General features: G+C 42.4%; 1 protein-coding gene across 1 annotated transcript; it reads left to right on the top strand.

The window, feature by feature from the left end:
• The first annotated feature begins 8,681 nt into the window (after positions 1–8,681).
• On the top strand, positions 8,682–13,549 carry nim1ka (NIM1 serine/threonine protein kinase a). Its single transcript, XM_073466520.1, has 5 exons — positions 8,682–9,014; positions 9,151–9,263; positions 11,502–11,623; positions 11,739–11,885; positions 12,446–13,549. Exons 1-5 carry the CDS (start codon positions 8,707–8,709, stop codon positions 13,199–13,201), a joined length of 1,446 nt encoding a protein of 481 aa, XP_073322621.1. The 5' UTR covers positions 8,682–8,706; the 3' UTR covers positions 13,202–13,549.
• The last annotated feature ends 310 nt before the right edge of the window (positions 13,550–13,859 follow it).

The following is a 13,859-nucleotide window of genomic DNA, read 5'->3' as shown; positions in this document are numbered from 1 at the left end:
TGGTTCTACAAGTGTTGTTGATAATCTTAAAATTGAGATGGATACATGTAGAAGCGCTGTTCAGTTTATTACACCTTCAGAATGTTTTGTTGTAACTGCATTGTGAAAGAAATTGCTAATAGTTATGAATCCACAGGGAATTATCCTCCAACTCTGCGGCTCCTTTTAGCGCTACAGACTTTTGTGTCTTTTCACTCATTGATTCAGATGGAGCACACAGCGGTTATCAGTGAAAAAGCTTTGATAAACTTACTGTACCCAGCACTAAATGACAAAGGAGTATTTAGCAGACAGTTTCTCAGGAGTGGGTGGTAACTAACCAGAAACTGCATTCATCGGTGGCCAAAAACACAACTCAAAATAAATGCTTAAGTTGCTTCGTATCTACTGGATGTGTTAGGAAACAAGCCACAAAATGACTAATGGTAGAATGTCAGTGTTGTGTTTACATCTTTGTTCCACTGCCCCCAAGTGGCTAAAGAAAAGCAGTGTAGATTTGAGGAAGTTGATGTAATGCTCCTTAACCACGTGTACATTTAAAAGAAAATGTATTTGTATTCCCAGAATATTGCATCCTATGCTACTTACAACATCTCAAATATGCCACTGCTCATGTCAAAGATAACCAGCTGTATTACACTAAATACACACTAAAGTAGTCAAACTACAATTCTTTACATTATAGGCCTGCCACCTGGATAGATTGTCTCACTGCACTATATACGATGTGCTCCATAAATCTGACATCACATTGAAAATCTTTAATATTGTCACGTAAATCTGGAAATAATGAGAAAATTGAAAGTTGTACTAAAGTGTAAGTAGTCAAATAGTTTTTTCTCAGCATTAAATTGTGGCTAGAGTAAAGGCTCCTAAGGGAGCAGTGCACGTAGCTTTAGCACAAACTGGATTGGTTGCTTCCAAAGCACAGTCAGGCGGACCCAAAGAGAGCACACCGTCATGGATTTTCCTCCACAGTTACTCGACTTCATCCCCATAGAAAATGTGTAGAGACACACAAAATAGAGAAGTGTCTTGACTAGTGGATATAATAACATATAATTACACGCATATAATTGTCAAGAATCTGACATTAAGACATTTACATTCTGAAAGTGATCGTTTTTCAAGAAAGGAGAGCACTAATATCCATGGCAACCGAGGAAGACCATGTGAAGGAGATGAAAGACTCAAGAAAAGCTATTAAGTTGACCTCAATGCGTTTAAGTCAATTTCATGAGTTTTGGTGCAGGGGACCCTATCTGTACATGAATACAAAGGTGACATCCAGTGACAATAGTGAAATGACACCCCTCCTGTCAAGGCCTTCTCCTGCACCCTCTGACCCCACCTTGAACCTCTGCTGTACTGGCTGGTGATCGTGGTGCGTGACACCCACAGGTCTGGTTACCTACCTGGTGACTCCCACCGTCTCACACTCTGGACAGCTCCTGTGGTACTGAACTCCAAGTAAAACTGTAATCCTGGCCCTCTCATTGGACAAGCGACGCACGGTGGACTCCTCAGCCCGCCGCCTATTGGTCGTCTCACCTGCCAGTCGAGCGGATTTCCTTCCACAACAGACTGAACCAGGGGGGAGCAGCTGCAGCAGGAACCAGTCCGCTCAATGTCACCGGGCACCGGAGAGGATGGCTCCACGGCGGGGTCGGTAAAGATCGTCGCCACGGGTCCGTGAAGACATTCACCCAAGTAAGACTCGCAGATGTGCCATCTCTGCTGTGTGTGATGGGGTTTACATGGGAAAAGCGCCGGCTCACAGGGAATGGCCTGCCGCTGCGAGGGGATGGTAACTGTTGACTGTCATTGAACACCGATAATCGATGCACTGCGAGATTTATTCACTCCAAAAGCAGGTTGGTGTTTGGAAAAAAAACTTGCAAGTCACCATGGACACATCCCGGGTGGCGACTCAGCAGGTTCTCTGAAGGTGTTAGACCTGCACCCTCGAGAATGAGGCTGATAGTTCATCTTTTATAATCTCTAGGTCTGTTTTTTATGATTATTATGTCTTAAGTCCTATTTTGCAGCGGCTGCGGTCGTTAAGATTCAATGCATCACTTCTCAGGAGGATCACAATGCATCGCTTGGCAGTTACGCACGCACGTAACGCACGCACACGCAATACTTCAGACATAAACTTGGGAGCTCTGACACGCTCATTAACCTCTTTGGCTGCTTTAAAGTTCATGGAATCAGGTGAAGAATGGAGGAGTTGAGCTGCAGCACCTGTTGCACTCTGATGGAGGCTTACCTGTCTCTGTATAGGGCATCTCTAACATCTTGCTCTGTGCTGAAGACTGGGGAGCAATACATTGTACAAGTATCTCACAGTACATCACAGAGTCAGCAAAGGCTTAGGCTACGTAGAAGAAGAACAGCAATCTGTGGTCAAATTGTTGTGGTCACACACTTCGACTGACATGTTTACAGTGTACGCTTACTGTCTTTGCCGGCAGCAAAGCAAGAGGGGAGAATTAAATGACTCAGCAGCCGGATCTGGATACCCTACATCACACGTCTTATCAAACTGAGCCATCAGAATGCCCCATGTTGTGCCTTTAAAGGGGCACTGTGTTGTTTTGGAGAAGAAATTCAAACTCAGAATTTTAATATTTGCAACTTTAATGATCTAATAATGTAAGCTTAGTGAATAAAGTGAATAAACAAGCTGTTCTCAGGGTAAAATAAGGTTTGATGCCAGAAAGGTGGCAGGGTCCGGCAAATATAAACAAAACAAAACAGTATGTAACTGTGTTGTCAGTTTGTTTATTCAGTCACAAAAGGCATATAAAGTCCATGAAGATCTTTCTCTTCTGATTAAAATTTCTTCCTCAAGACTACATAGTGCACCTTTAACGTCTGGCCTATATCAAGAAGTAAAAAAAAACAAAAAACCCTCTTAATTGCAAAATGAAGCAGATAGCCTTTAATGTATTGCATTACAAATGTAATCTTTTCAAGCCTGCGTTCACCATTCTTCTCAGTGTAGACTTGGATTAGACGCTGAATGTATTTCCATATTTTTGAAGCAAAAATAGCCCTTTTCGGTGTCTGTTTACACCCGCCTGATTGAAACGTGTTCCTGATTTTCATTCTTTTGATGGTCAATCAGTCAGAACACATGAAACACTGCTGCTCCGCGTGTTCTTTCTTTGATGCAAGTCTCTTTGAAGCGCTGACAGTGAACAGCGTGAACTCAGATGGCTTTTTAGAGCAGGAGGAAATAATTGACCGAGAAGATTTCGATTTGAACCACTGCATGCATGCATGGATTTACGGTGTGTTCTGCATTATGTCAGTGTGCTCCCTGAACACAGTGTCATGGTAACTTAGTTAAGGCCACAGAGACTCTCTCTGTCTCTCTCCGACATGTACTGGGAGCTATAGATTAGCACTATCGTCAGGCATGGGGAATAACACTTTTACTTATAGCTACAGCAAAACTAGGTATAGGTGATGGAATTCTTTAGTTTAGTTTTAGTGCATCCAAAGAGGCCTGTGCAGCTTTGGTTTGGACTGTGTGAGGTCAGTCTGTTTTTTTTTTGTTTTTTTTTGGAAATGTGAAATATTTGCCCCATGGATTCCAGAGAGGCCTGCCTCTCTGTTCCTAGGGCCCGCAGTCTTCATTGTCGGGGCTCTTTCACCGTTGAGCTCTTTATTCTTGTCAGCCGTGCGTCTCAATTAACACACTGGGGAGCTTTGTGTGGAGAGAGCTCGCTGCCTGTGTGTGTGTGTGTGTGTATTTACACGAGTGTGCTTGAAGCAAAGGGTCTGTGAATGTGTGTGTGCGTTTGTCTTTGTGCCTGAATGCATAACAGCAGTGAAAAAGAGAGAATGGGCCACAAGCACAGGCAGAATGAGTGGATGGACGTAAAGTGAACAGGAGGCAGAGTGAGGAGAAAACAGAGAGGAGGAACTCTTTTACAGAGAGACCGTTTCATAGCTTGTGATGTGAGAAACAGCTCTTCTGTTTTATTAGCTCCCCTAACTACGGGCACAGAGTGGCGTTTCGGAAAAAGTGTCTAATTCTTGATCCACAGCTGCTGTGGATGGGCTCTCGGGTTTTCCGTTGTTGAAGTGTGTGAAGAGGCAGCTGATGCTAGCAGTGTGATCAACAGCAGAGTGCGCCGGGCAAGCCCTCCTCCTTGTCTTTGGGGATCCTCAGACAAATGATTGACTGTGTGGTGAGTAAGGACACGTACTTGGCAAAGCTGATAGTGTTTGCTGATGAAGAGCTGGCTGTTCCCAGACTCATAAACCTGTTTGTGGTAAGCAGTGCACCGTATTAATTGAGCGAGTATGTGAATGGTACATTTGTCTGTAATCTGAACTTGAAAAAGCAAAGTTGGCCGGACTGCATACAAACATCAATCCGTCCATTTTTTGACTTTTTCCACGGCTGGCTCCTGTTGGCAGCGGGCTAAGCAAGGTAGTCCAGACGTCTCTCTCCTCAGTAACGTTTTCTGGCCCATCCTGGGGGATCTTGAGGTCTTCCCAAGCCAGATGAAATATATAAGTTGTCCAGCCTGGTCTGGGTCTACCTTGGCAACTCTTCCCAGTTGTATGTGCCCAGAAAACATCTACAAGAAGGCACCCAGGGAGTATCCTGATCAGATGCCCGAACCATGTCGACTGGCTCCTTTTGACATGAAGGAGCAGCTGCTCCCTCCAGTTGTCAAAGCTCCTTACCCCATCTCTAAGGATGAGGCCAGCTACCCTACGGAGGAAGCTTATTTGAATCCCACTTAGCTGCAATCTCATTCTTTCAGGGCCTTGTCAAAGCTCGTGACCATAGATGCCTCAACTTCAAAAAGAAAAGAGAAAAATAGCTAATTTTATTAAACTGGTACCAGTTATTCTGTGGTGACTTAAAGGAGCAACAAGTAAGAACTGGCAACCTGTAAAATTCAGACTGAAAACAAATAGGGGGCAGCATATCACCGTAGTAACAGCAAACTGCGGCTAACCCACTTAGCTGGTTAGCTCAGTTAGCCATGCAGCTAGCGGGAGCTCAAGGATCAGGGGAGTGTTAGTGTTTACATCACTAGCGCGGGAGCTTTGGACCAGAACAGACTAGGGCTACCTGTTTAGCATGCTAACTTCAGTAGGTATCTCTGCAACATACATACATACATAAACATTGTAATTTCAAAACTGCTATTTACTCACATTCTGTTGATAATTTTAGTTCATTTTAATGTTTTCAGCTAAAATTCTTACATAATGCCCCTTTAAAGGTCCAATAAGCCTTTAAGGTAAGAAAGATGAGAGCAAGAAACGTTTCCAACTCTTTCACTTGTGCTTTGTTGTGCTCTGTGTTAGTGTATTCACCCATCAGTCTGCTTATGTACATAACTGACAGGGATACTCTGACTCTACACTCAATGCAGCACTGTCAAACTGTAAACATGGCACTGTGTGCTCTCTTTCTTGACAATCAGTGCCGGTTAATGCCTAATCCTCAGCATGAAAAACAGACAAGCACACTCGGTCAGTGTCCATCACCAAGCAACCAGGTAGATCTGTTTTCCAGAGGAAGCAAAGCACAAAGCAATCTGGGTAACTATTACTCAGCTATAGACGCACCGCGGGGATACTGTCCACTTGAAGTAATTATCGATAGAGCCAGTTGGTTATTAAACTCGTTGGTACTCCCTGTTAATGCGATTTTTGAGGAATACATTTGTGAAGATCAGAAGTATTATTCAGTAAATTATACCATCAAGCAAACATTCATCCGCAATTGAAAATTCAATATCCTGATGATGATTTTGTCCTAAAACTCTTACGGCTCTCCTCTTGTTCTTGATGTGTTTATCTAATGCATGATTGTCCTCTAGTCTTTTTATTTACATACATAAAAGGCTGGTTTTCATGGCTTGTCGCTTTGTGCTGTAAAGTAGAGGCCTCTCCTCTCTTAGCAAGTCCTTTTAGGCCGCCTGAGATCAATGCTTAGATATTCATGGTGCGATGGCAGGAAGGTGTTTGAAGGCTGGTAGAGAAAAGAGAATTGCTTTGATTAGCAAGCGAAGCTTCAACATAGATTCATTTATTTTAACATAGACGGGGATGAGAGAACCCCTGCTAATGTATCACACAGTTAACCATTTCTACTCCTGCTTTACACACAAAACATGTAATGTCATGGTGTCTTACTCTTAACACCTAATTTGTGATAGAAATATAAAACTGAAACTATCTGTACTCCAGAATAATGTATTTGCTTCCACATTAACTGAATTTCATGTCATTTTTGTTCCAAGAAGATTAAAACAACTTCACAATTGAAACATTATGCTCAGTCATCTTTGCTATATCTTTCTATATCTCTGTTTTTTTATTTGTAGATAACAAATACAAATACAGCTGGACACTAGCTTTTATAAAAAAAAAATACTGGAGTAAACTGGAGTAATTATTGCATATGTTGGGGATTATTTTCAGCTGTGGGTCAATACATATGTGGTTATCTAGAGTTTACAGCACCAGGGCTGTTTATTTGGGATTGAATTGGAATGAACTACAGCGACTGTATTGGTTATTATCAAGGAACATAAACATCCAGTGCAATGATGTGACTAATTTATGTATTTTATATAATGTGGTCCTTTAATGCAACATTAGACGGCTCATGTAGATTGTTCGGGTGAAGTACATTGTCATTCTCAAGACAATTCAATTCAGGTGTCAGGTTGAGTGTTGAGCAGTTGACTTAAGCTAGTATTGAGTGTGTGTACAAGGAGATGATGGAGAACCAGCCAATCCAGTTCAGTCCAGTCTAGCTGTGATCAGATCACAGAGCTTACACAAACCTGGTGCCTACATTACCCACAATGCAACTTAGCCACTGAGTGACATCACTGTCCGTCTGTTGGTTGGTTTGTCAGCAGGGTTACACAAAGACAACTGAGCAGATTTCCACCAAACTTGGATGGTGGATGGGTCTCAGCCCCGGAATAGACCTCGTTCATTTTTGGTGTGAATATGGATAAAAGGACAGATCCAGGAACATTTTCTCACTTTCTGTAACATTCCGAGATAGGCCGTTTTTGTTTATTTCTCGCAGAATAATGCGTGGATCTTGATCGATGCAGATCCTAGATCTGGTGAGCAGTTATGGGTGGTGTAAAATTTAGACTGATACAGGGCTATGGAGTCTGGAATTGGTTTGGGCTTGATTGAATAAAAGGGGAATGTTTGGCCATGGCGGAGGTATGCGCTCTACTGAGTACCATTATAGTTTGTTCATTTCATTTTGCTGAGTTAAAATTTCATATATTTCTTCAGGGTTCACCTTAACCTCAGATGCACCTCTTCTGTTTCCACTCATGGGATGTTGTTAGAGCTTTGTTTTCTGAGCAGCATGCACTTATCACCTAATTACAATTACTTATTTGCCCTCACGCCCTCTGCTACACACACACACACATACATACACAAGGGAGTGCTAGCCATCACTCATACTCTCCATTAGAACTGACAGGTTAATCAGGGGTTGTTAGTATCTTCTATTTGGTAGAAAGTGAAAACAACCTCAGCCTGCGGTGCCCTTGGAGCCGGACTCAAGCACAGAATTAAGTAAGGATTAAGATACGTATTAACCGACACATACTGTGCAGGCACACTTGTGTTGACATGTGCGCACAAACTCTTTACCATAGAGGGCTACCATGAGCACTAAAGACAAATGACATTTATTTTTGTTTCTCTCTTGTGCTTCATTCCAGGTTGTCTCACTAAACGCACCTGGGCTGTGCCCTGACACTATCATCTGTTCAACCTCTTTCCTCCAACCCCCCCATTCAGTTCCTCTTCCTCTTCCCCTCCTCCTCAACCTGTGGCCTATTTATACCCTGGAGACTCAAAAGAGCCCATTAAAGCTCCACAGACCTCTTCAGCATGAGACAACAGTGAGCATGAATCCGATAACACATGGTCGATCTGATCCTCAGCCTCCTCACCTTCACTTCAATGGCTACAAATAAGAAAAACTAAGGCCTCAACTGCTGGAAATTCTTGAGATGCGACAAGACTGCGACAGCGTCAAGCTTCAGATGACAAATTGTCCCTGATCTTCCATCGTGAGGAGGACAGTTTGGGGGAAATTGTGGATGCAGCATGTGCTTTGGTGCACGGACTGGAGGTTCTTTCCTATTTCATTGAAATACAGGATAATATTCTTCATTAGATTTGTTTCTTGACTAAATTGTCTATAAATAGCTATGTGATTTTGGCAAGGACACTGAAAGAATTTACCCTCTAAATGGCTCACATATCTGAAGGTAAGTTAAGGTTTTTGTTTTTGTTGTTATATATTGCTCTGTATGTGTGAGAGGCTAATACTGTAGCCACTCCGTGCACACTGTAAAAATGGGGGATATTTTTTGCGCTATAACACAACTCACAACGAAGATATAGCACATTTTATATGATTGGGATGGTTACTGATGTTACTACTCTTGCTATCATGCCTGAATGATAAAATATATATATATGTATATATATATATATATATATATATATATATATATATATATATATGTATATATATATATATATATATATAAATATAAAGCAAGAAACAAACCAAAAATATAATAGCGTTTTTTTTCTTATTGTGCATCCAGTCCTCCACCACTCCCAGCCATGAGCTAAGCCTATGCCAACCTGGGCGTCCCTTGCAGGATGACTGCTGTCTGCCCCTCTGAGAGCAGCCCAGAAGGGGCTGAAGCTGGGACCGCGACAGCAGGCTCCAGGGCGTCGGGGGCAGCAGGCACTGCTGGGAGCATCTCAGTTTCTGGGGCAGAGTCCAGGGAGTCTAATGGGGACTCTGTCGGGGGTTCTATTGGAGGGACAGCTGTGGTCGCCGGCCAACGGTACAGCCGCTGGAGCCGCCAGGACAGCTCAGACATCAACACGGACGATGAGGGGGCGACCATCCGCCGCCTCACTCCGCTGGAAAGGCTTAACCTGGACATGTGCCAGGATGAGAGGTAGGGGTCAAGAGATGAAGCAATGAGCTCTGTTTTATCAAGATTTGTTGCTTTTTGACTAACCAGGCAGGAGGTGAAAGTCTTATTATGGCTCCTATTTAGTGTTACAATCTTCTGTTATGTTATCTGGTCACAGGGTGGTCCGTGAGCTAACAGTGGGCAGAAGGATCGGCTTCTACAAAATTCGAGGAGAGATCGGGTGTGGGAATTTTTCACATGTCAAGCTCGGAATCCATGCTCTCACCAAAGGTAAGCTAATGAAATCACTGAAACTGTTAGAAAACATGCACTAGAGTAGAGGAAAACATCAGTGTAGGAGTGGCAATTATACTGACTGTAAAGATCGATTTATTGATTAATTGCCAACTATTAAATTAATCACCATCTATTTTGATGATTAATTAATTGATTTGAGTAATTTTTTAATGGAAAAGACTATTCTTAAAAGTGAATATTTTCTGGTTTCTTTACTCCCATTTGACAATAAACTGAATATCTTGGACACCGATGGACAATTTCCACCATTTTCTAACATCTAATCGGTTAATCAAGAAAATAATTGACTGATTCATCAACCATGGAAATCATCATTAGTTGCAGCCCGCAAAGATTACAGACAAAAGTGTAAACACATCCATCTTTAAAGATAAAAATCTTCTGTAAGCTCCCTCTACTCTGTCTTTTCTCGATTAGATTTAAGTGATGATTTGGCTGATTTTGGTCCTCCATCAACGGACTGCAACACTAACAAGTGTGTCCTTATGTGGCAATTCACTAACAAGGCGATGGGTGCCCGGCCAGGGGGCTGATTCAGCCACAAAGAGACAGACTGTCTGCTGCCCTTGAGCAGATGGATTGATTAGAGATCTCCAGTTTCCTTAGCGACGGCTAAAATTGCTGCATGCCTCATCAAAGGCTCGAGAGAGGGAGGAGGACGAGTGTGTAGCTCCGTGTGTGCGTGTGCTCTGTTCGTGGCATACTTTACTGTATGCCCGTCTGTTCCATGATGTGTGTGTGTGCATGTAAGTGGTATCATTTAGTCCCCCAAAAAACAATTTGAGCTGCGATGCATTTTGAATGCTCCTATTGAAAGCTATGTCACAGCTGAAAGGGAGCCTAATACCAGCCTGAATAATGCATACTGACGCACAATTAGATATCTCAACACCATTTTGCCACTTAAGATCTTTTCTGTATTCAGTTACCTCCGCTCCATTTTGCTTCGCTTTATGAATCATTGAACAGAATACAGTAAAGATATCAGCTGTTCGAATTTGATATATGTGAAGTATTTTGATCTTTGCTGACTGTAAAACCTTTTTGAAATGTGCAATATATTTTCCTCTCAGTCCATCAGGTGGTAGGGTACATTTGACTCCTGGTCAGTGTGGCTAACTCAGCACCCTGTGTCCCTGACTTTACCCTCCGTATCTTCACTGCAGTATGACAGAAAAAGAGCCATTTTCTCTCATTTTGCAAAAGCAGATTTCTTTCCACTATAGGGCTAAAAGTGGGAATCGACCCCCTGGGAGAACATAATCAAGAAAATTGGTTTCTCAGGGCAGCTAATCCTCCATCAAATTATCTGGAGCAGAGCATCAGGCTTGGTCACTTTAGGGCCAATCTCTGTGTGCAAGGAGGAACGAGGCTCACTTTAAGATTGACGTAACACGTCTAATGCTTTAGTTCTGAGTAAAGTGGACTTTTATTTTAATGATGACTGACACAATGGGAGCACTTGCATCTTAATTTTCTTAGTTTCCTTTCTCCCCATCAAGCTTATGTTGAAATGAAAGGCCACTTTGAAGTATTTTCTCTGCATGCTTTCAAATGAAACATATTATGCTAATTTTAAGTTTCATAATTTTAGTTTGGGTTACTACTATAATAGGTTGACACGCTTTAATGCCCAAAAAACACATCAGTTTTCTCATACTGTCCTGTGCTGCAGCTCTGTATTCCCCCTCTGTCTGAAACACTGTTTTAGCTCCTGTCTCTTTAATCCTGCTACTCTCGAATACCCAGTCTCCTCTGATTGGTCAGCCCACACATGCCTGACCCAGCACAGAGCCACAACAACAGAGCAGCTATGCTAAATCAATTCTTATGTGTCAAACTAGCTGCTAGGCATAAATAATGCAAATGTGTGACATAGTGTGATGTCACAAAGTCACGGGATTAAAGGTGGGACTACAGTGTTTTCTGTGGAGAGAGGCGCTTCTGTTGCTGTGGCCTTTTTAACTTTCAAGATTTTTTACATGCACAAGAACCGAAATAAAAGGGAAGGAAAAAACAAAAAGGCATAACAGGTCTCCTTTAAATGATCTGTACAACTTCTCCTTAAATGTATCATTTGTCAGTGATGCAGAGCTCTCTTCACAGGCCTGCATACTCGAAGGGAGGGCTTAACCAACAGGATTTTAGGATCTACTATCTTACTTCTCCAATCCAATCATTGATCTTAATCTTCTTCCTTTGTGCCACCAGACAAAGTGGCCATAAAGATCCTAGACAAAACCAAGCTGGATCAGAAGACCCAGAGGCTGCTGTCCAGAGAGATCTCCAGCATGGAGAAGCTTCACCATCCCAACATCATACGCCTCTATGAGGTTTGACCCACAACATGCTCTCATTTTGATTTAGATAGCAAACTCAATCTGAGGCCAAGTGGCTTTCTTAATGATGACTACATCCAGCCGACATCCAGTGTAACTTTGTCTTTAGGTGGTGGAGACGTTGACACGGTTACACCTGGTGATGGAGTACGCAGGGGGAGGGGAGCTCTACACCAAGATTACTACAGAGGGGAAACTCTCTGACACCGAGAGCAAGATCGTCTTCGCTCAGATCCTCTCTGCTGTTAAACACATGGTCAGTACATGTACGTTTAGATTGTAGTGGTATGATTAACTTCAATCTGAATGTAACCTATATAAGATTTAATTATAGTCTTAACAGTCAAATAACTGCAATACTGACAATTAAGATGATTAAGATTTAACTAACTTTAACTTTAACTAACTTTAAAGCCAGACATGTTTAATACACATTAAAATCTCTGCTTGTTATAATAACTTGTATCTGATATGTTTTCTTTGCACAAAAAAGATTAATAACTGGTTTAATAACGATAATATCTAAAATAAAAATGATATCTTCTCATTCGCACTTGTTTAAGTTGCGTATTGGCTCCTGCTTGATCTCTGAGCTTGTTGTGATGTCGCAAAGTCACAAAAAGTTTCCCCGTGTCCTCACTACCAGAATGAATCACTCAGAATATTAAACAAAATTTGTTTTTAAGTTGTTTTTTTCTGACAGAAATCTCAGAAATTCTGTGTGTTATGTTTAATATTGATGGATCAAGTATTTACATGCCATAGCAGATGCTGAAAGTAGATTTCATAATGCAGTTTCTCCTTGTTCTAACACAGCATGAAAACAACATCATCCACCGCGACCTGAAGGCAGAAAACGTCTTCTACACCAGCAGCTCTTGTGTCAAGGTGGGGGACTTTGGCTTTAGCACGCTGAGCCGCCGCAGCGAGACACTCAACACATTCTGCGGCTCACCGCCTTACGCCGCACCTGAGCTCTTTCGGGATGAGCATTATGTTGGCATCTTTGTAGACATCTGGGCCCTTGGGGTGATGCTGTTCTTCATGGTGACGGGCACCATGCCATTCAGGGCGGACACTGTGGCCAAACTGAAACGATGCATCCTGGACGGGGCCTTCGTCCTGCCCTCGTGGGTGCCAGAGGCATGCCAGAGGCTGATCAGGGGAATCCTCCAACCCATACCATCAGACCGCTGCACAGTGGAGCAGATGATGGGCTGTGAGTGGCTTCTCCCTGTGGACTTGCCGCGTGCCATGGAGCCCTTTAAACTCGACCCGTCCTACCTAGCAGAGAGTGAACCGCCTGAACTGGCAGAGGAAGAGATGGAGGTAAAGGCAGCGCTGGAGACACTAGGAATCACCTCAGAACACATCCTCAACAACCAGGGGAAAGACTGCAGGAGCTCCATCACAGGGGTCTACAGGATCCTGCTACATCGTGCTCACAAGAGACGGGCTGTCGAGAGCATACCTGCAGTCACAAAGGCAGTCGGACCATCTACGAGTAAAAAGGAACGACTAAAAGTGTACCGTAGTTTGAGGCACACATCTAAACTCTGCGTGATTCTGTGACATAATGCTTTCCCTTCGCTCTGGAAATGAATTGACTTGATATCCTGGGATGAGATTGCATGGATTCCATTACAAATAACAAAAAAGTGCTTTTCAATCCAGCAGTTTAAATTGAAATCATGGCGTATAACCCCACTCAGCTCCTGAAATCTGGGATTTCTTACTTCACTATCTTTCTTCTAGTCAGTAAAATTAGTCTCTGTGAGAATGTTGCTGCCAGTGAATCATTATTGTCTCCTCTTTTGACAGGGACCTGTAATCCTCATGAGATATGGGAAATGTTATGAAATATATTTTATTTAAGTAAATATAATGATGTATAGATGGCAGACATAACATTTGGGTCGTGCAGGCCAGATATTTGTAGCCCACAGCCAACCCATGCTTAGTTGTGCTGGAACACCAATAAACCCTATGAGAAATCAATGTAGCATAAATTAAGGAAAAGACTTCACAACCACAACATTATGCTGAGATGATAAAGTGTTGGAACATGCAGTCAATACATACAATACGGTGTCTCAAATGTTTAATTGCACTTTTCTCAGATGCCTTAGTTTTCTATCATGTTATGAAATCAAACTGGTTTCATTATACTCCTTAAACTTTGTGATGGTATGAAAAGAAATGTCACACACTTCAGTGTGATGTATCTCAA

This window comes from Pagrus major, chromosome 5 (assembly GCF_040436345.1).
Source record: "Pagrus major chromosome 5, Pma_NU_1.0".
NCBI classification, from domain to species: Eukaryota; Metazoa; Chordata; class Actinopteri; order Spariformes; family Sparidae; genus Pagrus; species Pagrus major.
The sequence above is the reverse complement of the archived record's forward strand: the minus strand, read 5'-3'. Positions and strand labels throughout refer to the sequence as shown.